The sequence below is a fragment of the Solanum dulcamara genome, chromosome 7 (genome assembly GCF_947179165.1).
Source record: "Solanum dulcamara chromosome 7, daSolDulc1.2, whole genome shotgun sequence".
NCBI classification, from domain to species: domain Eukaryota; kingdom Viridiplantae; phylum Streptophyta; class Magnoliopsida; order Solanales; family Solanaceae; genus Solanum; species Solanum dulcamara.
The window spans coordinates 3,293,058-3,317,531 of record NC_077243.1 but is presented as its reverse complement, the minus strand read 5'-3'; the positions used below and the strand labels follow the sequence as shown (position 1 = coordinate 3,317,531).

The window sequence follows — 24,474 nt, the reverse complement described above, 5'->3', positions numbered from 1 at the left end:
TTGCGTTATGAGGTGGTTGGTTGAAGGTCTAGGAGTCAGGTGTATTCGGGTGGATTAGGTATGTGAGATTGAATGAGGATTTAGAAAAATGTCTTTTTTACTATTTTTATTAGGGAAATTATTATTGTTAAATTGGAAGAAAATAAGTTTATTTGGAAAAACATTTAAGCCCAACAATATGGGGAGAATGAATAATATTTTCCTCCTATTAATACACTCGAGAGTCGGGGTCATCTCCCAAGTCGGGAATTGGGTTGGATCCCTGATCGGTCATCGAGGTCGGATTTTAGATCTATTGTCGGGGTCGAGTTCCGGATCGGATGTAGGGATTGAGTCCCGAATCGATTCTTGAGGTTGATTTTTATATCAGAAACTATTTTTCTAAAAAAATATTCACCAACCAAATTCACTCACCAACCAACACATGAGATTAAATTTTAGTGGGCAGAAACTTATTTTTAATTTTTTTTTATAATTTTAATTTTTTTGATGAAGTGGGGTGGGGTTGGGGGTTGGTTTGGGGGTAAGGGGCTGAGGTAGGGATAATTTAAAATTTTCAATTTAATTTTTTTTGGGGGGGGGGGGGGTCGGAGTACGGGATGAAGCAAGAAAAAAATTATAATTTGAGATTGAAGGAGAGTTTTGGAAAATATTTCTTTTTATTTTTTGAAGGTAAATTATTTTCTTTAAATTTGAAAAAAATAAGTTAATTCGACAAAATATTTTAAAAAATATTTAAACCAAACGAATTGAGAAAATGAAAAACATATTTATCAAAAAATAAGTATTTTTTTTAATATTCTAAATTTAACAATTAAAAATGTACCTATTAAACAAGTAAAGCACGAAGGAGTACCATCACAAGTGTGCAGTTCAAGTTCAGCAATAGTGGAAAGCCAAAAATACTAAACATTAGAAAGTCAGAAAATTTTTATGTGGCTGGTTCGGAGGGCAATTAGTTGCTAGTCTGGAGTCTTGACCCAAGATTCGAGTTGAATTCGATCTCGGGGACCAGGGTCAGGGCGAAGAACAACGAGGTGTTCAATTCAACAACATTTTCTTGTTCAATATTCGCTAGGTTGACTGGAAATTTCAATTCAGATGAATGTAATGTATCAAGCATTATCAGATCGGAGTTAACGTATAATCTGAAGGAGGGATCTGTTAATGGCTAGGATCTTTGAGTACTTCGTAGTATGTGGTGTCGGGACAGAGATACGGACTTTGGATGGGAACAGAGGGTACCATGGCGCAGGGGTCATGTATATGCCAGCGCTGCTTGATCAGTACCCTCCTTCCAATCATACTCTTTACCCTCCTCCTCCTCCTCAGCTTCCTACTGTAAGTACTCTTTTCACTCTTGCCCTGCAATATGATGTGAACGGTTGATACTTTTGTATGTGTTGGGAATGATGGAAAAAGTTTGAATTATTTAAGTAAGAAATTAGTTTGAATTGTTTCACAAGCTGTGGTTGAACTGGAATGTAAAGAAAAAAAGGATTAAGAAAAGTGCATCTACACTTTTAGAGCATGTCCTTGCAGAAGTAAACACACATCAGCCTGTGCACAACTGCAGCAGTTACAATCTTTTTTTGACTATGTAAGGTAAAATCCATAAACAAAGTACCAAGAAGGTATTCAAACTATACATACTACATGATAGCTGTATCAGTTACAATCTCAAAGCTTCTTACAATTTGTTTATTGAATTTGTACCAAGATCCTTTCTCATTTAAATGATTATTTGGTTTTTTTCACTACAAGTCATATTTGCGGCTTTGGAATGCAGTGTGTTCTACCAGCTGGTGTGGAATTCTATGGGTCTGGTTTTGATTCAAATGATCCATCAACTTTCCCCAGGAGTTATCCTATTGTTTTGACTGGTACGCTAGTAGCTTTCACATAATATCTTCCCGTGCTTTCTGGAATGCCTTTGATTGTGTACAAATCCCTTCAACATACTTATGCTAGTCTGGGTTAGTTTGTCTGGACGTTTGAGCTTTCTTCTGTACAGGTTTTAGCTCTATTGCTGACCTTCTAATAAAACATTATGTCCTCATTTAATAACGAAGAAAGATTTGATGAAACTGTTGTTTTAAGGTCATTTTACTAGAAGAAAAATTAATCTCGTCTCTTTGCCTTCTACTTTTGTCTGTTTAGACTTTCTGCTTTCTTTCTTTTATTTGGTTGTGACTAGTGTTAATGGCTACAGAGGGTGATGGGTCAAAGATCTATGTCAGCTGCATCGCATTTCGGGATCCTGTTTGCGAGGATATTGCTGAAGCTTACCGCATTCCTGTAAATTCATATGCTGACAAATGCATCTGTCTTGTCTCACGCTCTCCCAGTTTTCAAATTCTTCGTGATGCCCTGGAGGAAATTTTTGTGCTTTGTTTTACTTCCTCTGGAAGCAGGTATGGATTTAGAAAGCTTTGCTGTTTATGATACAACCACTAACTGTTGACACATATATTGCACATCAAAAAAATGTATACTTTGTATTTAGATCTCCCAGAGAGTCTGCAACCTGTTTCTTGTAAATGAAAAACATATTGCTATTTTTTGTTTTATTTTTCTTACAATCCTGTGTTGCTCAAAAGAGTATATCAGAAACAACCTCTTTATCCCACAAAGGTAGGGGGTAACGTCTGCTTACATCTTACCCTCTCCAGAACCCCACTTGTGGAATTACGAATGTTGTTGATGTTGTCAACAAGGGGAAGGAAGGGGAGGAGTGGAAAGAGGAAATAAAGTGGAGAGAGTGCAGAACATTCTATTCTTGGGTCCACCTGTTTTCCTCCTATTTTACTGGCTTATACTTTTCCCTACCCAGTTGTGAAGCAAGGGTTGTATTTTTACTTTTATTGCATGTGCATAAAAAATGATTTAGAAGAATAATTATATAACTTCTGATTCTTACGTGACCACAGAAAATATATGGATTGCAACGAAAAGTTTTTTTTTGTTGCTTCTTCTCTATTTATCATCCTTCGCACTAATGTTGTCAGCTCTGCAAAAATTTCAGCAAGCCACTGTGGGATGTTATAGCATATTCAGTCTCCAATGTACCTTTGCCAACACCTGGAAAAGATAGGGTGCTATTTGCTATTGAGAACAGCCTTCTCTCTGTTGAAGTTCCACCAAAGGAGGGCCTTCCTCATGCTGATGTAAGTTTACTAGCATTTGTCTTCTTGAGAGTTTTTCCGGTTAGGGTGTCTCACTGGTCAGTTGATTCAGTATAGGATTGACTATAATATTTTACTTGATGACAGATATCATTTCAGCCTTTGCTTCAGTGTTTGGATGTGGACAATGTAATCCAATTATTTACAGCTGTTTTACTCGAGAGAAGGATTTTGCTTCGATCGAACATGTATTTCCTATTACTCTCACTCTTGGGGAACCATAAGTAAATTTGTTTAATTTCTTCGATTTATATGTAGTGCTGTTTGTATCATCTCCTGTTTCTTGTGCATACCTTACATTTTAAATGATGCGTGCACAAGGTTAATTGCTTGCTAGTATTTGCAAGACCTCAGAAGACAGAACTGAAAAGAACTCTAAGCAGAGAAAAAAAGTGGTAACTGTATATATTTCATAATGAATTAATCAGTACATAGGTTGTACTGCAACCATATTTACGAAGAGCTCCAATCTACTGTCCTTGTGTAGCTGATTCTATACTGTTGGGATTCATGTTTCCTAATTTCAACTTAACTGATTTTGCAGGTATTCTCTGTTAACACTTGTATCCGAAGCCATATGCCATTTAATTTATCCATTTCGGTGGCAGGTGTGTTTTACTGACTTATGAAATATTTTTGGGATCTATGGCTTGGTATTCCAATTTCTATCCTGTGCATTTTCTCAATTTGTATGCATATATATATGAATTTATGTATGCACGATTGTATGTATATTTACGTATGCCCTATCCTATGGGGACTTTATTATGCTTTTGAGGTTTCCACGGACTGTCATCTGATTTAATGATGTTTGTTGTGCTGAAGCATGTCTACATTCCATTGCTGTTTTTCAGTGGAGTAGACTATATTGATGCTCCTACGCCGTACATGATGGGCCTTCACTCTGGTGTGGATACTTATGGGCTTACGATGGATGGTGTAAGTTCTCGCAGTACTTATAATCTAATATAGACACTTAACTTGCTTTAATGAAATAACTTGAGTTATCATTTTGAGATTAAACGATCGTCTTCACTGTTGATTAATTGTGGAGCTTCATGGGCTACCTCTTTTTGATAGTAATGCAATTTTATTGGCAGACCAGCACCAAGAAAGTGCTACCTGTACTTAGTTTCATATAAAGACGGCATTATTCTTCCCTGTTTCCTTTTCATTTTTAAGCAAAAGAGAAAGTGTCTCGTGAGATTTTAAAGTTTTTTCATAGAAATCTCTGAAGAATTCTTCTTTATCGATGGTGATTGGTCATGGTATCCATAGCCTTGCTTTGCCAAATCCTGATTTTGTTTTGCTTCTCCCGATCGTCGAAATATCTGCTTGGATAGAAATGGTAGTTTGATATGAGTTTATTGCATATGAATACGAGAGACATTATCAGGGGAATTGTAGGTAGCTTAGTGGTGTAGTGTGAATCCAGCTAGTTCCCAGGCTGGAGTGGCTTTACTAAAGTTACGCATGGGCTCAGATATGCCAAGCTTGAGCCAGGGTCATCCAAGCTTTATAGGTATTAGGTAGGAATCATTGCTTGGTAAATTCTAAACGACATTCTTTTAACAAACTCTTAAACTCACTTGTCTTTCGATTAGGTTCTTCATGCATAGGATACTTCCATTTACTAGAACCACCACTTCACACAATATTGGTCAAAACCTCCAGTTTGCTTACTAAACTACTGACCCTTAATTGCCTGACTCTGTTGTTCTCTAAGGTATAAAGACAAGGAGTGAGAAGGAGAAATTGATGGAAAGCTCGTATATCAATAGAAAAAGCTCGCTAAGTTTAATTGAAAGATATTTAGTCCTTGGAAGAAAATCAAGCGAGCGTCACATACTTGGTCTTTTGATCATTTTCCTCTTTTCTCCTTTTAATTTCTCTATGTGGTGGGGGAGGTAATTTTGGCATTCCATCAGTGTTATAGAATGAAGAAATTTTGTGCTGCTTTGTCAAAAAATAGTAAGACCTTTCTATAATAAATTTTGATGTCAACTGCTGGGATTTCATGATGGTGTTATTATTGTATTTTCACTCATGCGTTTTGGAGCTCCATTTTTTAATAGCCTTTTCACTGGATTAACTTGATCTCAAGCTTTGTCTTGTTGTAGTTACACATGTAAGTTTGGTGAAAGAGGAATTGGAGAACCTTGAGAAAGACTTTGTCAATAATGGAACAACTTCTTTTCCCTTACTTGATACTTCCTTTTGGTGCACCCGTGAGGTTCCTGTTTATTTAGATGATTGAGTATCATTTATAGAAAACCATGACCTTTTTGTAAGGTTTCCTTTTTTGGTATATTTCTTTCATACGGGCACACTCTTTGCCCTTTCTTAAATGTATTGTTACCTTTTCAACATAAAAAAGTTCTTCCAGAGTTGACAAAATGTTTCTTGGAAGAGGGGAAAACATTGACAAAACATATCTGGTAAACCAATAGTTTCATACTACATATCTATGCTGAAGTGTTAACAAAGAGAAATTGATCAGTTTTCTGCATATATCTTACCAAAGATATATACAGTTAGTATCAGGTCCAGCCCACACATCTAGTCCCCTAGAGGGTGATTCCAAACTTTGATAGCCTTATCTTGGCAGGGAACTACACTTAAAAAGAGTCACTAAAAGATCTGCAGATCGACGCACCACAATAGACTTCATGGTATAGGAGAAGCAGATATTTTGGTTTGTAGAGTGGACTCTTCATCTAAAACTATACCCAAGAAACATAATAAATCTGGATTTTACTGATAGAAATAATTATGTATTCCACGTAAGGTTGAACTGGCAAATGTTGAGGGACTTGTGTCTCAGGTCACAGGTTTGAGCCTTGCGTCATGCGAACTAAGCCTGGTATTTAAGTAGAGAGGGGTAGAGGGAAGGGCTCATTGCCCCGAGTTTTGAAAGCTGTGGTTGATCCTAAAGGTTGAAGCCCCATACAGGTTTCTGGGTCATCAAAAAAATTGTGTACTTACCAAAAAAAATGGTGAATTGGAGTCCTCTTCAGTATCATGCTGAATCTTGGAGCTTAGCTTTAGTGTGCCCTGACTTAATTTACTATATATCCAACTTTTTGATTTGTACTTTCTTTGATGTTTTAGGTAGTTATTGTGGACCTTGAGCATAATCGCATTACTACGACAGAGGAGATTCCTCCCATACCAGAACCAGAATATAGTACCCTGCGTGGTGAGATTATGAAGTTGTTGTATCCAAATGTTGTTGGAATAGACCAAATGAAGGCTAGTCGAGCAAATGTCTCGGATCAGTACCCACGAGGTGGCAACAGACCATGGGGAGAGGAACACGACATTCAAATTAGGTGATTTTTGTGTGTCATTTTACAATATCTGTGGTTTCTTTTGTTTCTCTCAAGGAAGATACTTGAAGTTGTAAATTAAGGTTTCAAATAAAATGACTTATTACTGGTTTTTGTTCCATTTGCAGATTTACATTCTTAAAGTTCTTTGCATCAATACTTGGTGGCTACCGCAATTTCATAGTAAGAAGCTTAGACTTCTAACTAATTGATATATCAGGTGAAAGTACAACTGAAAATAAGTGTTTCCATCACTTTATATCAGGAAAATACCGCAACACAGGTCTTCAACTCTCAGGCTTTCCTGAAGAAGCGCTCTCGGTCAACAAACCAGCCACCTGATTCAATGGTGATGTTGAAGTACCCATCTTGTGTTTGTAGACATACAAATTGATTTAACTTGCTTGCAGTATAAATATTTGGTCCTTTATAAGATATACAGGTTCAACATGTCAAAAAGGGCCTGCAGGAATTTAGGATGGATTATTTGATGATAATATACATTTGTTGATCCTATATGTTATATATATAATATTTGCTGGGATTACACAGGGTATGTTTTTGTTGAATATTTGATGGGATTCAGTTTATTTTAGTAATGGGCAAACAAATATTGATTTTGCATTAGAATTTTATCAATGCATTGAAGGCTAATATCTTGATAAGATAGGAAGACTTAGCTTAGGACTGAGAAGTAAGGAGACTCCAACATTCATGTTCATCTTCGTTTGGTTTGTAAGCCTATTGGTGCGATATTAGTAAAGGATGAATGCGACGAGGTTTGTCAAAGCTTGACCTATAATAAAAAGTTTTCACCTCATCCACCTGCTTTGTTTCATATATATAAATGTATATTACACAGGCACACATAATACACCTATACTTCCATGTGCTTTCTATATGGTTATTGCTTCTGGTGTCACCAAATTAGTGTATTTATTTTCTTTGTATTAATGCCAACAGATAAGTCAGTTTTTAGATTCCCAGGGTTTCTTGGATTATTTGGAGAGAGGTCTTGGTTCTGAAGAAAACAATAATAATCTCCTAGATAAGTTACAAGATGCAATTGGCAGGGGTCAAAATCCTCTTTCAGTTCTTCCTTCACTTATGGCAGAGCCAGAGATCATAACTATATCTGATCCGGGTGTGGGAATTTCAGGTATCTTTTCTTATTACTGTGGTGTGGCTGAATCATGTCTGAGGAACATATGATTGTTGGGATGGATACAACACTGATGTAAATCCCCCTTTGATCCAAAATAAAAAATAGGATCAGGTGCCAAATACTGTTATGACAGGTTTCCTGCAAATGTCAGAACGGAAGAGCAGGAGGAAAAGAGGAAGCAGATTCTAGCAGCAGCAAGTGGAGCACTCGAATATTCTGGGAGGCATGCTACTAGGTATGTCCTATGTTATTATGCGGGGATTTCTGTGGATGTTAACATCATTTTGCTTCTCTAAAATGAAAATTAATTTTTCCTCCATTTCATCAGTTCACTTTCAGTACTTGCTGGAAATGATTCAAAGGCCGAAAGTTTAAGCCCCAGAGAGCGAGCTGTACGTTCTCTATATTTTGCTTGTGATGTCTGTGATTCACTATTTTGCCTCTCTCAACCCAGTTGTTTTTTTTCTTCCTTACAGGCAGAGAGGGAACGTATGGTTTTGGACATAAAAGTTAAGCTTCAGGTGAAGTACTTGTTACCCTTAAAACCTCCAAGTCTTTTTATGTCAGATGCTTCGTTCTATACATTCTTTCTCTTAAGTTGTACAATATATCTGTATCAGATTCTTTTAAAATGAAAATTGCAGTAGCACTTCCAGTTAAGGGTAGTTTAGAAATTAGTAATGCTATTCCTCATTATATTGAGTTCATCTTTCCTTATAATTTCCCTTGCTTTCCTTTAATATTACATCCATCTTGACCTGTTCCATATGGAGCAGAAATTCATAAAAGTGGAAGCTATTGACTTCTATTCTGTTATCCTTAAATTCCTCGTTCTATTTTTACAATAAATTTTTTATCATGGAGCAAAAGTAGAAGGGCAAAGGAGAGAATGGCATGTCTATTTAATTTCCATGTCAAGTAATAATGCATCTTTTAATGTTGTTTGCTAGGATTTAATGAAAATGATATCTGTTATGCTGTTGCTCTCGTATCCGGAAGAGCAGAGAAAGATGGCTTTTAATGCACCCTTTATCATTGTTTTGCACTTTTATGATCTATCTTTCAAATCTAGAAGAGTAGGAAAGGCTGGCTTTAGTGCTGTCTTGCTCCTTGCTTTTCACTTTGTTACATAAGAAGGAAAATAGTTCACACACCTGCCTCTATATCTTTTTGGATAGACAATCAGTTGCCTTTCATTTAGATGGTGAGTAGTTTTTGGTATAATAAGTTAATATTAATAGAACCGGAGGACTGAAAGCCACCTGATATAAGTTTGCACCCTTTCCTATTATTGCGGTATGTATATGTAGCTGATATTAACTAGAAAAATAGTGCATCAGCAAACAATCATAGCGAAAACTTGACTTTTAGTTATGTGATCATATTTGAGTTTTCTATTATCTTGCATACACAGATTCTTCCTGAACTCGTGTTAGTCCACTTTTCCTCCACCAGTGGTTGAAGTTTGTATAAAATACTTAAATAGGAGGTGTACTTGGTTTTGCAGGAAGGAAAAAGATTGTCCTTTTTTTCAGAAAAAGTACAAAAAGGTTTTGAAAAGCAAACAGAAACTAAAGCTGTCCTGCTGCTAGGTCTTTGGTTTGTAAAAGGTAATAAGTGTCAGTCACACATCACAAGATCAGAACTTGGTTCTTGCACCAATTCTATTGACTCTGGTGTTTAAGTGGAGAAGGATAGAGGGGTGGGCCCTCCCCAAGTTTTGAAGTTTAAGCAACTGCTTTCTTGGGTCATTCGAGAAAGAAAAAAGAAATTAAAGCTGTCTTATAAGTCCACTTATATTAGAGCTTCCTTTTCACATTAAAACCAGGGATGTGTTGCATGTAATACAATTCGTTTACTTCCAAATAGTATGTAAATTATATCTGAAAATAATACACTTAATGCCTATGTAAATACATTTCTGGCTTGGCTTTAAATTGCATGATCTTTTATCAGATTCAGTACTTTGAAAAACTTATTTGACTAGTAAAAATATGCAGTTATTAGCCATAGTACAACAGCCTAAGACAGGTAATGCTACACTTATTATTTGACCAGGTCGGTGAAGTCTATGCATTCTTCTGGAGAGACCAAATACCCATGGTCATCACATAACTTTGATCATATTACATGGTGTATGGAATGTATTCATAAGAGTTGCAAAAGTAGTGTTATTATTCTTATAGCTTACGTAGCATTTTCTTAACAGATGAGCTGTCTGAATTTCTTAGCATTTGTAGCATCTTTAGTTTCTTCAGGAACAACAAAAGCACTAGCAATTAATATTCTTTATAAGACAATTCTGCTAGTATTTTGATGCTTCTCAGAAATACTTTGAGTTTCCAATAGATAAATACGTAGCACGTAGGTGTTCTTTCTTAGTTTCTTTTTCAAATGCCAAAAAGTTAACGAGAAGTTAAAGTTCTTCCTTTTGTACTGGTCAATTCTTCTAGTTTGACAATGCAACTTAAAATCCATTTAGTTTTCAGTAGATGGGTTGTATGCATCTACTCTATTGATCTCTTAATTTTCCGGCTTCCAAGGCAAGGAAGTGTGCTTGAACAATTTTTGAGTCTTGGTCTCTAATTGACTTGCGAGCTTAAATGGAGAAACTTGGTGAGTGAGTATAGCTGACCCCAACTTGTTGGGACTGAGGCGTCATTGTTGTTGGTTCTAGTTGGTTTTCTGTGTAGTGTACAAAATTTTCCACCAATTTTACATGGTAAATTATGGGCTTTTGAAAGAGTTCTCGTAAAGTATTGAAGTTGACTATCATATTTAGCTTTCTTGCCAAAGTTTTTTTTTGATTCCGACTAGGCTTCTTTTGTCTGCTCTGTACATGTGCCTGCACTCCTGTGGCCTCGTGGATGCCTCTTACTTTATTGATGAAAGAAAAGAACCTTCTTACTTCTCACTTCTCAGATAGATGTTTGATTACATATCTGCATTTGCTTTTCCTTTAAACAGGGATTGTGGGTACGTCTTGTGAATTTGGGACAAACTGATGATCCTCTTTCCTCCTTTGAATATGGAACCATCCTTGGTAATTTTCATAATATCCCAGAATTACTGTTTTTTTTATGGTTAATGCTGGTATAATCTATATTTTACTGTCCTAGCAAATGAAGAAAAGGCTAATTGGCTGAATATCTGTGTTTTATTATCAGCACTGATTGAGTCAGATGCAGAAGGAATTGGTGGTAGTGGTTTCGTTGAATGTATAAGAGAGCACATTCATTCAGTACGTAGCTTCAAATCAGCACTGTTATCTAATCACTTGATATTTTTTGTGCACTGACTTCTGCCCTCTGCTCCACATATTCATAGGGTTTGAACTGTCAATTGTCAGAGGAGCAGTTTATTGCAGTCAAAGAACTGGTGAAGTGACACTTCAACTCTTTACTTTTCATTTGATTGAAGTATTTGAGACTTCTCACCCTTAAAAAAAGGAAGAAGAAAGAGAAAGAGCTTTTCTCACTTTTTTTGCTTTTCCTTCTACATTATTGAAGAACTTAATTGCTGACTACTCCTTCATTTGGGAGAAAAGTGATGAAAGGGAGAAAAACATCTTAATACTTTGATAACAAAATAATCATATATGCAATGTGACTTATTTTGCAAATTCTATTTCCTACTTTAAGTGATAATGTTGATAACTTTCTTCAGTTTTCCCTTCTGAGATGACATTTTTATTTGATTTACAATTTCATGCCAGACTCACTTTTACTTTTAAGTGATACTTTTACTGCTCAGTATGCTTTCACTTCCATTGCTTCTTTTGGACTGCGTTGGTCTGTTTTTTTTTTTTTGAGCCGAGGGTCTATCAGAAACAGCCTCTATACCTCTAAGGTAGGTGCAAGGTTTGCGTACATTCTACCCTCCCTAATCCCCACTTTGTGGGTCTATACTGGGTATGTTGTTGTTGTTGTTTAACTTCCTTACCTGTCACTAGAAATATCACAAACTTATCCTGAGTATTCCCTCTTTCAGCTAGTTAGCCAAGAGCTCAATAGGAGCATTCATGGACTCAACTTGTCTAACATATACTTTTCATACAACTGCAGCTGAAAACAACAATTAATCTTGCCACGTCTAGGAATGACATGGCAACTGTCAGAGATGCCCTGGAAGTCTCTGCAGAAATGTACAAGAAGGATATAAACAATGTCTCAGACTATGTTCAACGACATCTTCGTTCTCTTTCTATCTGGGAGGAGCTACGGTGTGTTTCTGTCAACTAATAATACATCATAAGTTGATGTCTCAAAAAATACGTCACTAGTTGATGTCTCTTTTTCTGGTTTCATGTTAAATTACACAGAATTATTAAGGTAACAATAAGATCATACGTGTTAATGTATGACCAATCAAAGGCCCCTGGACTTTGATCTAGTGGTAAGAGCACAACGCGTGATGTGTGGGCTTTGAACCTTGTTGTAAACAAAAGCCTAGTATTAAGGGTAGAGGGCGGCGGCCCACTGCCTATCTAGTCTCAAGCCTTGCACCATTGGCCCTTGGTATATCTTGGTTATAAAAAATATATGACCAAACAAAGTATTCTTTCTGGAATTTTTACCCCTATGGTTTTCAAATAACCAGGTGCTATCTCCTTCACACATTTTAGGATATTCAGCATAAATTTTATTTCAATAATCCTAACTAGCTTTTATTGATTAGATTATAAAAGTTAGCTTCCACAAGTTTCTCCAAACTAATAACTGGAACTTTGAACAATTAGCTTATCACAATGGTTAAAGGGTGAACTTTGTCCTTTTTCCTTGTAATCACTATGCCTCAATTACAAAGGTGTCTTTATGAATTGTGTGGTGGTAATATAGTTTTTCAAACTGTCTTTTTTTCCCTTTTTCTTTGATAGTCTTTCAAAGTTTGAGCACTCTGTATGAGGTTTCTGACTGACATCTCCACCTTCCCTTTGCAGTTTCTGGGAAGGATACTTTGATTGTCTACTGGACCGTTATTCTAGCAAGTAAGCAATTTATTTTTCTATGTTCCATACTAGATTATATTACACCCATTGTTATCTGAATGCTTCATTTTGGCATATTGACAAGTCTTGCCTTGTTTTTCTTTTCAATGACGGTTATTTGGATTGTTAATAATTTCTCTAGATGAATTACTGAAGCTAGGATGTGACATGTAGATTACGAAATACGAAGTGCCATTAATTGAATTGCAGCATATATGTTGTAGACATTTTAAAATACTGCATCTCATACATGAAAGGAATTCCAACAGATTCCAAGGTAAGTGGTTTGTATGAAGTAACCTGTCGGAGTGATAATACAATATAAGAAGAAGAATTTGTATGACAGACATTATTTTACCAAAAGAAGTTGTCTGAGAGATACTAAGGCAAGGGAGAATTGATTATTTTACATATACTAGCAACGTTTTCTTAATTGCAATGTTGAGTACTAATGATGTCAAAACCAGCACTAAAAAATACTCTGATTAGTGCAGGAGTAACTGGATGGGTCAATTCACATTCATTCTCCATATCATGCATTAGTTTATATCTCTCCAAATAGAATCAGTTGTCACCTAGGCAATATACTTTTTATCCTTTCAATCATTGGCAATAGACTAAGATGACCAAATAAGATCATGATGCCAATGAAAAACAACTTAAACATCTTCAAACAAAATCCAGAAATGAGACATCCCAATTACATTACTTCCGTTAAAGTGCCATATAGTAACTTGCAAGAGACCAAAAATATAATTTACAGTATGGTTATCAAAAAGGACTTGATAGTACATATCCACAAGAGAATGTAGCAGGAGACAGGTAGCAAGGTGCAATTGAAAGTGCACCATGCTGTTTAATACTGACAGTTTATTTAAGCTTTGGAAACGTGAACATTGCTCACTATTAAAGAGAGTTCACCATAAGAAGCAACACCTTTTTAATACTAGTAAGAAACACTCATCCAAAACCAGTAATAGCAAGCAAAACGGAATTCAAAAAGTTTTGGAAAATAAATGTTGATCCTTTTCCTTTCCACCCTGCAAGGCATAGTGAATAAGGACATAATGTAAGTTATCATTGAATTCAAAACAAGATCAATCTTTATAAGAATCAAGCGAGAGTCTCAAGATACTGATATTGCCTCTTCCAGTTGGAGTCTTTTCACATCTCTCTATTAATCCCTCCCAAATAGCTTCAGAATTATGCTTTGTCTTCAAGGATAAGCCCACATATATTGTAGGTAAAGTCTCTTGATGCCCTGGGATAGTAGCTAGCTCCTGTAGATCATGACAGAGTTGATTGGAGTTAGAGGCGGTTGGAAACTATGTTGCTCGGACTCTCCAAAAATGATGTCACACCCGTGTTGGATACTTGGATTCTCTAAAAATGAACTACTTTTGAAGGAATTCAACACTCACCCATCAACATTTTTGAAGAGTCCAAGCAACATTGTTAGGACATGAATTGAGTGATATTTGAAAAAAGTAGTATTTGAAGTTAAGTTGAAAAAGGACATTCGGAAGTTGAAGTTGTGTTTCGACATGCATTTTACCTGAAAAAATGTTAAAAGTATTTGGAATGAAAAATTGATACAATGTATAACCAAACAGGTTCTTAACATTTTTTTTGGTCCAAACGTGCCCTAAGTTTACTCTTGGCCCAATTGACATGTAGTCCAGATACAACTTCAAAAACATCAAGGATTAGTCTCATATATCTTTTTTGTATTCTTCAAGTTCACAGAAGAAGTGTCATCCACAAATAGAAGGTATGAAATTGCCAAACTATTTTCTTGCCCACATTAATTGTGAAACTCTTGATCCAACCCTCAGTTACAACAAAGTGGAGCATTCTGTAAGCCCTTTCATAACTAATAGGAACAAGAAAGGAGAAATTGAATCTCCTTTGTCTTTAGCCCCTTTAAGTTGGAAAGATCCTTGGGTATAAATACTCCCTGCGTGTCGGTGGAGAAATGCAATTGAAATATTTGTGGTTCTTTTTGAAACATGCATTGCATGTGCATTAAAACCATTAAAAGCTTAGATATCTGCTATGTTTGCTTTTTTGTTGGTCTACATTCTCATTGTAGTTTGTCAAGTTATCTATCATTGCTTTTCATGTATCCAACAATATTGTTAAGAAGCTACTAAGCTGAGAGACATCTTCAACCCTATGTTTGAGTGATATAATACTTTAAGAGATTAACCGTTGCTTATGCACTACTCCCCCAGAAACAATGCAGTTCCATGGTCTTGGCGTCACCTTCCTTAACAAGTTTCAAGGCGTAGTTTGTGCTGCCATTTTCAATTATACTTAGTTTTGACCCAAAAAGGGAAAAAATAAAGGAGAAAGTATGCGTGATATTCATATCTATGTTCTCTTTCTGTCAGGTCAACCAATTATGCTACGTTGGTGACAACACAGCTCATTGTTTTGGCTACTCACATGGTACATCTTATCCTCATTGTGAAGCAGAAAGTTGTTCCACCCAATTGCTTTTGGGATGATATTTTTCTCTTCTGAATATTGATTCTCTTCCCTTATTTTCTTGAAGGCTGGCCTTGGACTTCATGACACTGATGCATGGTACATGATTGAAACAATAGCTGGGAAAAACAATATTGGGTACAAGCACATTGTGAGTTATATTAGACTCTTTCTCATGCCCCTAGTCCGCCTCTCTCCTTTTTGTTATTATGATGTGGAGGTGTTTCTGTAGGTTTGCCTATTATTACTTGTAAAAACGGAAGATTGCCTATGGCATTTCTATCTGTTTCTTGCTATAGTTGTGTAAATCCAACTCAATACGATTTGCTGTTACATCTTGTGAAAAAGATGATTTACTGTTATCAAATTTTACACCTATTATCGTGTCTTTCATAGAGAACCATTTATATATGTAGGTTTTCTGCCTGTTTGGTATATTTCTTGTATACATGTGCAATTTTGGCCCAAATATTGATGAAATATATATGCCTTATAAAAAAGAACATGATTTGCTGTTATCAAATTATGCACTTATTATCTCCATATAAAAACATCAAGTGAATTTCTGAACTCTTTACTATATTGAGTCCTTCATTGAGCTATGAAAGGAGAGCTGTTAATATATTGCATGCCTCCATTTCCAGCAGTGACCAATCTGCCTTGGTGGCACCACATGCTTATCTTGTGGCATATCTCTTCCCAAAACCATTCATATATTCGACATATAACATCCTTCTTAATTCAAGGTGGGGGTTAGGTCTGCGTACACTCTACCCTCCCCAGACCCTACATGGTGGGATTACACTGGGTTTGATTGATTGAACATCCTTCTTAATTACCAACCAACATTAAGTTGCCAGCACGGCCGTAATGCTGAGGAATACAACATATCCGGAAAAAAAACCCAACATTAGACAGGCTAGTTAGCTCCTTTTTATCCTGGATCCGTAATGCAGGAGTTCTGTGACTAGGCTGACATCGTTTTTGGTCTTTTCATTTAATTTTAACCTATGGCTTATTTTTCATAGTTAAAACTTACTAATAATCACTTGTTTTCACACATATTGTTATGTTATTTTTTCATGCGTTATGAGAATCATTGAAGATTGTTTTAGCTACTGAAGATGATGTGCTCTACTTTATTTTTGGCTCTCTACCTGCTGTGCTTCTGGACTATATTGTTATTCCATTGTCTGTTTCTTACAGCCTTGTACTCCATATTAGTAAACATTGGTAGTATTTGCATGCTTTAAGCATGTTTTTTGCTCAAAGCACTTGAAACCATGTTTAGAACAAGTTTTTGAGGAAAAGAAAAAAAAGGATAAAAAGAAAGGGTCTTAAAGATTGAATAATGGACTTCGAGTTGCTAAACTTACTTTCTTAATCTGTTATTTTTCTAATTTATTGTCAGATAAAACTCCGTGGATATTTGTCCCATGTCCGGCATATGTTTGTTGGTTACTGGGGAATCCACTCAGTTAAGTTACAATCTGCATCTACCTTGGGATTACCTTCCCCACGAGCACATGATGCATCTGATGATGCTCAACAACCTGCTGAGGCATCTGGTATCGGAAGAAGCTGGGTTCAGAGCATGTTCAGCAGGGATACGTCAATAAGAGCCAAGTCTTTCGGTCGTGTTGGCAACTGGACTTCTGATAGTGGCACTTTAGGCATGTAGTATTCCTTCTATTTTGCACATTATGTTTCTTCTCTGTGTTGCATGCTGAGATTTGCTTGTCTACTAACTTCAGCTTCAAGCGAGAATGGGACTCCTCGAAAACAAGATTTATCAGCCGCTGGACAAAAGAAAATGCAAACCAGCATCCGTACATTAAGGGGCCATAGTGGTGCAGTTACTGCTCTACATTGTGTGACGAAAAGAGAGGTTTGGGATTTAGTTGGTGACCGAGAGGATGCTGGTTTCTTTATTAGTGGAAGCACAGACTGCACGGTACAGAAATACGAATTATTGAGTCTTGATGTTTGCTTATAATTTTGTCATGGTCCAATTTTGCCGTATGCTGTAAGACCCAATAATTTCTTTATTTTAATTGTGAGATAATATATTTCTAGTTTTAGAAAATTCCTAATTTGTCTTTATTGAATATTGGAATGATATAGACCTGATAGAGCAGAACAGATACAGATGGCACATGGAACCGACTACCAACTAGTTCAATATTGAGCCATATTGAGGAGATGATAATGATTTCCATCTTTCCTTCTGCCATAGCTTCCAATCACACACAGAGTGCACGCAGATGCACACAGTTATTTGTGTATGTGTGTATAATATATATTCTATTATCAAACCAATTAGTAATACCCTCCAATTATAAATTACATGCATTTAATGTTCTCATAAAAACATGGAAAACTAAAATAAAAGAGAAACAAGAGTCAACCATGTTGTGCTTAAATGAGTTACCTATTGTGTATGATATGATTATCTTGTAAAGATAGAGAGCAGCAGTAGCAAATTCAAGTGTTTGTGATCTTGTTTTGCCATTTTAGTTATTGCTCTGGCAAAAATTATGCAGGTTAAGATCTGGGATCCTAGCCTTCGTGGTGCTGAACTTAGGGCTACTCTGAATGGGCACACAAGGTAGATTATATGTACTTTCTTCTCATTGCTGGTGTTTAGCTTATTTCTTTCAACTTACATATAAGTTTGATTATCTCTTTCATTTTCCACCACTTGAAGTTAAATGTAAGAGGGTTTCTCGATTGTTTTCCTTTTTTTAGTTTCTTTAATTTTTTCATCCATCTTCTTTATAGGACTGTTAGAGCAATTAGTTCTGACCGAGGGAAGGTGGTATCAGGATCCGACGATCATTCTATTCTTGTATGGGATAAACAAACAACACAACTACTTGAAGAATTGAAGGGCCACAATGCACAGGTTTCGTTCAATCTCTTAAGAGAATGTCTCTTTGATTTGTCAATTTTTCTTGCCTTTTGACAAGTAGTTTTTTTATGGACTTCAAAGCAATGAACAAGTGCAGAATGTGGTGTAATTTAACATAAAGAAAAATTAAAATCTCAAACTGAACTGTACAGTTTTGTGTCAATGTTGCTAATGAACTGAAATGGTGTTAATGGAATATAAACTAAGCAGGAACCTAAGTTGTTTGGTATCTCTAAAATTCTTGCATAATTCTATGGGTCTTGATTTTATCATTTCTCTGATGGAAATAGTTCTTAATTTATTTCTTCTTAAGCAGCTTATTAAGATGTCCAGTTACATTTATTATCTACGTACGATGTGTAGATGTAAAATAATGTAACCCTTCTGGTGATCTCATCATTGTATCAAATCATTCTCTCTTCTTGTAGGTCAGCTATGTGCGCATGCTTTCAGGTGAACGTGTCCTTACTGCTGCCCATGATGGGACTGTAAAGATGTGGGATGTAAGAACCGATACTTGTGTTGCTACGGTAGGCCGCTGCTCTGGTGCTGTTCTTTGCATGGAGTATGATGACTCTACAGGAGTCTTAGCTGCTGCAGGCAGAGATGCGTATGTCACTTCTATCAGCATTTTAAACAAGCTGTTCATTGTGTTCATCTGAGATATCATATAAACCTACTTTTTACGGCTTAAAAATGGTATACTTAGGGGTTGTTAATTTTGAGGGAAAAGAAAAATTTAATCTACATATAAAATTCTGCACTATTTATGCGGAAGTTATTTCTGGTATAGAACTCTGTATTACTATTGTGATCTCCACACAACCAACATAATGTTTCGTTTCTGGTATTAACCCGAGCAAAATTTCTGTGGAGTTCAAACCGAAAATCAAATGGAGTATTACTAATACATAATAATGTATGCTGAACTCTGTGTATTACTTTTGTATGAGATAGAATGTGGAATAGGGATATGTGTATTAGCAATATGTGGATAAGACAAAAGCCAATCCAAACAGGCTCAATAATCGTGAATCAAACGACTCGTTAGTAAATTAGCACAAGCCTGACTTCTATATATTTCCATTTGAAGGGTTGCAAACATTTGGGATGTTCGTGCTGGGAGGCAAATGCACAAGCTTATGGGACATACAAAATGGATAAGGTTAGAGAAGGTTCAGAGTTATTATCTTTTTCCTTTTATGCTGCGCTTCTATGATAATTAATGAAACTTGTAATTTCAAACAGATCAATAAGAATGGTAGGAGACACGGTGATAACAGGTAGTGATGATTGGACGGCACGAATCTGGTCTGTTTCTAGAGGACAATGTGATGCAGTGCTAGCTTGCCATGCTGGTCCAGTTCTATGTGTGGAGTATTCTTCAGCGGACAAAGGGATAATAACAGGTCATGACCAGTAAATAAAGAAGTATTCTATTTCCGAGTTCCCTTTTATTGTTTCTCGGGGTATTATTATTTTTCATCAGTTTTTTTGATCAAAATCTTGAATAGTATGCTCTAAAGCATGAAAAAATGCTCTCAGGTTCAAGCGATGGTCTTCTGCGGTTCTGGGAAAATGATGATGGTAAGCATAGTCTTCCATGAAAATTGATTGTTTAATTCCTCTGGGTGACCCAGTCTGTCCCTGACTTACTGGACAATTAGCTAGCAATATGCAGTTTAATGTAACAGGGAAAACATTGAATTGCATGTGAATCCATCCATTATAATTTATTTTCATCATAGTGAAGCTGTTTCCCCTTCTTCCTAGATACTCATTTAAAACATCTGAATCCTTGACTCCCTAATGGCATTTGGCAAAACAAATTGTTCAAACAGATAGCTCATGATGCTTTTGTGAGTTATGCTTTAGCTGGTTTTTCATTTTTCTGTATGAGATACTAATCTTTTATTAGCATTGGTCTCGTAGTTTCTTGTCCGCCGATTTTTGTTTGCTTCCCTATTATTTGCTAGGTCTTCTTTACTTCTGTATTTTTTTTTGTAAACTGTTTTGATATGCATTACTTGAGCCGAAGGTCTTTTCGAAATAGCCTCTCTACCTGCACATGGTAGGGGTAAGGTTTGTGTACACTCTATTCTCCCTAGACCCCACCTCTCCCCAGACCCCACCTGTGAGATTTCATTTTGTAAGTTATTAATGGCATCTCTCTATTACAGGTGAGATTACCCCCCCTCCCCCCCTCCCCCCCACAATAATATCAATAATAATACTATTCGTCTTGTCAAAGGTGCGCTTAATCCCTGAATCGAGGTGCAAGACATGCTGAGCACTTTGCCCCTCACTTAATGCACTTCAGTGTCATTATCATCAAGGTTCTAAGACATATTTATCCTTGCGAAGCATCTGTTAATGAGGTGGCACTAAACAATGGATATTTCGCTTATCGTATTTTTTTTCCAGTTTCTTTGTTCTATATTTGTTATTCATGCTTTTTATTATTAGTGTTGGACTAAACATATATATTTGTATTTTTTTCTCCATTTGAGTCTTTTCTCATTAAAGCCCATGTGTTATGTGCACTTAAAGCCCTAAGGGACCTCAAAGCTTTTTTGCGTTTTCGCTTTTGATAACATTGGACCTGACTTATCTTTTCTTTTTCATTTTTCAATCATAAAAGAAACCGGAACTCTTTATGTTCAATTTGATTTATGGAATTGTTCTAACTTTTTGTGACATTCTAAAGTCGTGAAGCATCAAACATAATCATAAGTTTAGAACCTGTATTGATTAAATAATTTTGTTAGCATGATGATGTTTTTCTTTCACACTACCCTCCCCAGACCCCACTTGTGGGATTACATTGGGTATGTTGTTGTTGTAACACGATCATATCAAAAGCCTCTTATCAATTTAATGTAGCCCTGTAATGCCACAAGTTTGATATATTGATGTATCCTTACCCTTCCGAGAATTCAGAGTTTTCTCAATGAATTGGACTGATTGTGAACTGTCATGGTTAGCACATCAGACTTTACCTATCCATTTGAGCAATCTGAGCTTAGATTCTCTGTACATGGATGGGGTTTTACTCTTTTACTGGCTGCCATTGTCGATATTGATTGTCGACTGTGCTATTAAAATTTAGTATTTATTAAGCAACACATTCACACATATTTTTATATATTGCATGCTTCTAGCTTTGCTGGACATTTGGTATGTTGGTTGAGGAATGTTGACATTAGTTAACTATCTTCTCTTCCACAGGGATGAGTGGACGATGAACTGGTTGATTGAATAACTAAAGCTGTTCTTTTTATATGTAGGTGGCATAAGGTGCATAAAGAATGTCACTATCCATACTGCTTCAATATTGTCCATCGATGCTGGGGAACACTGGTTAGGAATAGGGGCTGCTGATAATTCAATGTCTCTCTTTCACCGTCCTCAAGAGAGGCTAGGTGGCTTCTCTAGTGCTGGTTCAAAGATGGCTGGATGGCAGCTCTACAGAACTCCTCAGAAAACAGCTGCAATGGTATTTTTTTTTTTTGATATAATGGTAAAAAACACATATGAACTATCATTTTTTTTTTGCAAGTCTCACACCCCAACTATCCGTTGTTCCCTTTTCCTACCTAAACTATCACCATCTTTGTATTAAAACATACTCGAAGCTGACTAGGCAAACTATGAGTTCTTCCCTTTTCCTGCTTGGATTATCACCATCTACTAACTAGATGTGTTCTAATACATAGATGATGGTGATAGTTTAGGTAGGAAAAGAAAATAAATCATAATTGGGGTGTGAAAAAGTGATAGTTCAAGTGTGTTTTTGATCATTATCTATTTTTTTTTTGGCTGTACCAGTCCTAAACTTTTTTAAGTGACAGTCATAGAAAAATCATCTAATGAATCAAGGAGCGAACTATAATAATTTTTTAAAATGCTCCTAGGCACTAGTTTCGAGGTAATGCGCCAAAATTTCTTTTGAATTAGTGGAGCAACTCTGGTGGTCCTTCTGATCACCGGAAAACACTTCTCTTCAGGTCTTCACTATTTCAGTTTTCCTGTTTTAGTTTTTTCTTTTCTAAATTTGTTTTTCTTGCCGTGCCCTGCTGCCTTGCAAAATATCACCTGCAGTATTAAATAATGTATCATTTTCTCTTAACTTTTTATGCCATCATTTTTTATCTTCAGGTACGATGTGTGGCTTCTGATCTTGAAAGGAAAAGGATTTGTAGTGGTGGACGCAATGGGTTGCTTCGACTGTGGGATGCTACTATAAACATCTAGGTTTTCATAATTATACTTACCTTGAGGGTTTCAATGGATGATCAAAAAGGCTCGTGGTTAGGCTGGTTATCTCTGTCTCACATGGTAAGGGTGACTATCACATTTACTAGGGGATTATGTGTATAAGTTTGCTCTATTTGGTTGCACTAATCACTATGTACATGTGTTGTACATGTATCTCGTATAAATCTTTACAAAAGTGTACTCAAACATAGACAAACATTTCAGCTCGTGAATTCTTGAACATTTGTCTGAGTTACAAAAAAATATCTTTCTTTCAAAATATTTAGCTCGATGAGATTATAGGGGCAGCCTTATAAGATTTTACTAGTAGCTATTTATGTGATTTTTATGGCAACTAAAAGTGAGCATGTCTTTTACTTTTGTCCTAAAACATTAAACTGATTTCTTGAGGCGGCAAAAAAAAAAAAAGAATGAAGTAAAGAATATATAGAAAAAAAATCCTAAGCATATTAATATGTTTGAATCGATTCAAATGATTAAAGGTCATGAAGAAAACAAGGATATTCTCATATTCTCAAGAGTAACTCCCAAGAGAATATAATATAATGAAGAAATAAGGTTCGTGGCTTTCGAGCCACAAGTGGGGTAGAGAAGTTAAGACTCATATTCCCAAACATTTACAGTATCTCAAACCTGAAGGAGATGACAGTAGAATGCTATAGGGCTTGCTTCTATATTCAACCTTGTATCGGTCAAGGGACTATTGTTGGTCAATCTGTAAAGGTGTCCCATACTGAAATATCACAAGTACCGCCTCGTCCTAGGCCATCACACGGAAACTAAACCAAAATCCTTTTTATCTTGCATTAACTTGGAAATAGAATTCAAATTTCTATCAAGATAACTGGAAGTTCCATCCAATAAGAAGCTTAATGAACATAAAAAGAAGGATCAAGTTACGTGAGGGAGAGCTCTTTAGATGTAAGGATCAGGAAAAACCTTCAAGTAGCTTAATTTCAATGTCCAGTTGAAATGCTTTATAAGTAGAGTATATCTCATGCTAGTTAGGTGTCACGATCCAAAAATCGAGGTCATGATGACACACATCTCAAAACCTAATCTGATGTGTAACCCTAAAAATAAAACTCATACAAGACTCTCAAAGGGGAAAGTGATGCCACAATTTAAATAAAAAGAAAAACAATAAAGAGAAAATTATCTCAAAACCTGGTGTCATAAGTATAAAGAGCATCTAATACAAGGTTCGAATCTGAAGATATAACATAAGTCTCTGAATGATACAAAAGACTGAAAAATAAAGATAGACTAGCGACGATCCGAATTCTGAGACCTCACCACTAATCTAAGAATACACAATCTGCTAGAATATCAACTGCCACATGAGGTACCCCGACTAGTATCTGCATCAAAAAAGGATACAAAAGTAGGGGTGAGTACAATTCACATGTACTCAGTAGGTTTTAGCTGACTGAGTATAAGGAATTAATCAAACCTATGAAATAAACTAATGAATGCTTCCACCTGCATACAGAAAAGTCCCACTTCGGCATCGGTGCCGCCAGTTTATATATATATAGTGGCGCGAGTAAAGTAAACCCGTAATAACAGCTCATAATCACAATTAATCAGATAATTCAAGCATCACAGATATCAATGCAATGCAATGCAATATGATGATGCAATGATGTGGTGGTACGGTGGAATCAAGACTGTCGCACAGCCTGTCGTATACACCTGCCGAGCTGTGCTACCAAGCAGGACCCATGGGGGTCTCGCAGACCATATACCTCAATCACAATATCTCATCATCCTTGCCACCTCCCGTGGTCAAGGGATCACAATGCATCCACTACCCTGCCGTAAAACTGCCTCGGTCAAGGACTCAACATACAAAGGTTTAAAGGTTTTTCATTTTCTTTCTCAAAAAGAATTTCTATATTTCTCAACTTCCCATATTTCATGATATGATGAATGAGGATGAATGCATTAAAACACATATGACATGGAAGTAATATTCAACTCAAATGTGGTACAAGGTTCAAAGTTCTCAAAACTTAACCTACACATGATATTCACCCTCAATAGATAGTAATGGGAAGGAAATACTTCCATTTAAATATTTACCCCTTTCTCAACAATATTTCAATACTTAAGTATGCTCAATACCC

At 36.2% G+C, this 24,474-nt stretch overlaps 1 protein-coding gene and 1 non-coding gene across 2 annotated transcripts; one reads left to right on the top strand and one right to left on the bottom strand.

The window, feature by feature from the left end:
- Nucleotides 1-869: 869 nt before the first annotated feature.
- On the top strand, nucleotides 870-22,624 carry LOC129896290 (DENN domain and WD repeat-containing protein SCD1). The gene is made up of 31 exons (XM_055972148.1): nucleotides 870-1,341; nucleotides 1,790-1,883; nucleotides 2,213-2,414; nucleotides 3,026-3,167; nucleotides 3,273-3,373; nucleotides 3,730-3,793; nucleotides 4,011-4,124; nucleotides 6,297-6,517; nucleotides 6,643-6,697; nucleotides 6,780-6,863; nucleotides 7,478-7,673; nucleotides 7,785-7,914; nucleotides 8,008-8,071; nucleotides 8,156-8,200; nucleotides 10,647-10,722; nucleotides 10,847-10,920; nucleotides 11,007-11,057; nucleotides 11,744-11,901; nucleotides 12,619-12,666; nucleotides 15,060-15,117; nucleotides 15,224-15,307; nucleotides 16,568-16,829; nucleotides 16,911-17,110; nucleotides 17,700-17,764; nucleotides 17,938-18,061; nucleotides 18,496-18,677; nucleotides 19,161-19,232; nucleotides 19,316-19,476; nucleotides 19,613-19,654; nucleotides 21,355-21,563; nucleotides 22,226-22,624. Exons 1-31 carry the CDS (start codon nucleotides 1,168-1,170, stop codon nucleotides 22,319-22,321), a joined length of 3,648 nt encoding a protein of 1,215 aa, XP_055828123.1. The 5' UTR covers nucleotides 870-1,167; the 3' UTR covers nucleotides 22,322-22,624.
- On the bottom strand, nucleotides 13,471-13,600 carry LOC129898104 (small nucleolar RNA snoR137). The gene has a single exon (XR_008769020.1). It is a non-coding gene; the product is annotated as a small nucleolar RNA snoR137 (small nucleolar RNA).
- Nucleotides 22,625-24,474: the final 1,850 nt, after the last annotated feature.

Bases quoted from the DNA above. Each gene is read 5' to 3' on its own strand.
- LOC129896290 (XM_055972148.1), top strand. From the start codon at position 1,168: ATGGCTAGGATCTTTGAGTACTTCGTAGTATGTGGTGTCGGGACAGAG. The intron at 7,674-7,784 runs GTATCTTTTCTT...AATAAAAAATAG, and splicing joins TCCGGGTGTGGGAATTTCAG to GATCAGGTGCCAAATACTGT. The intron at 12,667-15,059 runs GTAAGCAATTTA...TCTTTCTGTCAG, and splicing joins CTGGACCGTTATTCTAGCAA to GTCAACCAATTATGCTACGT.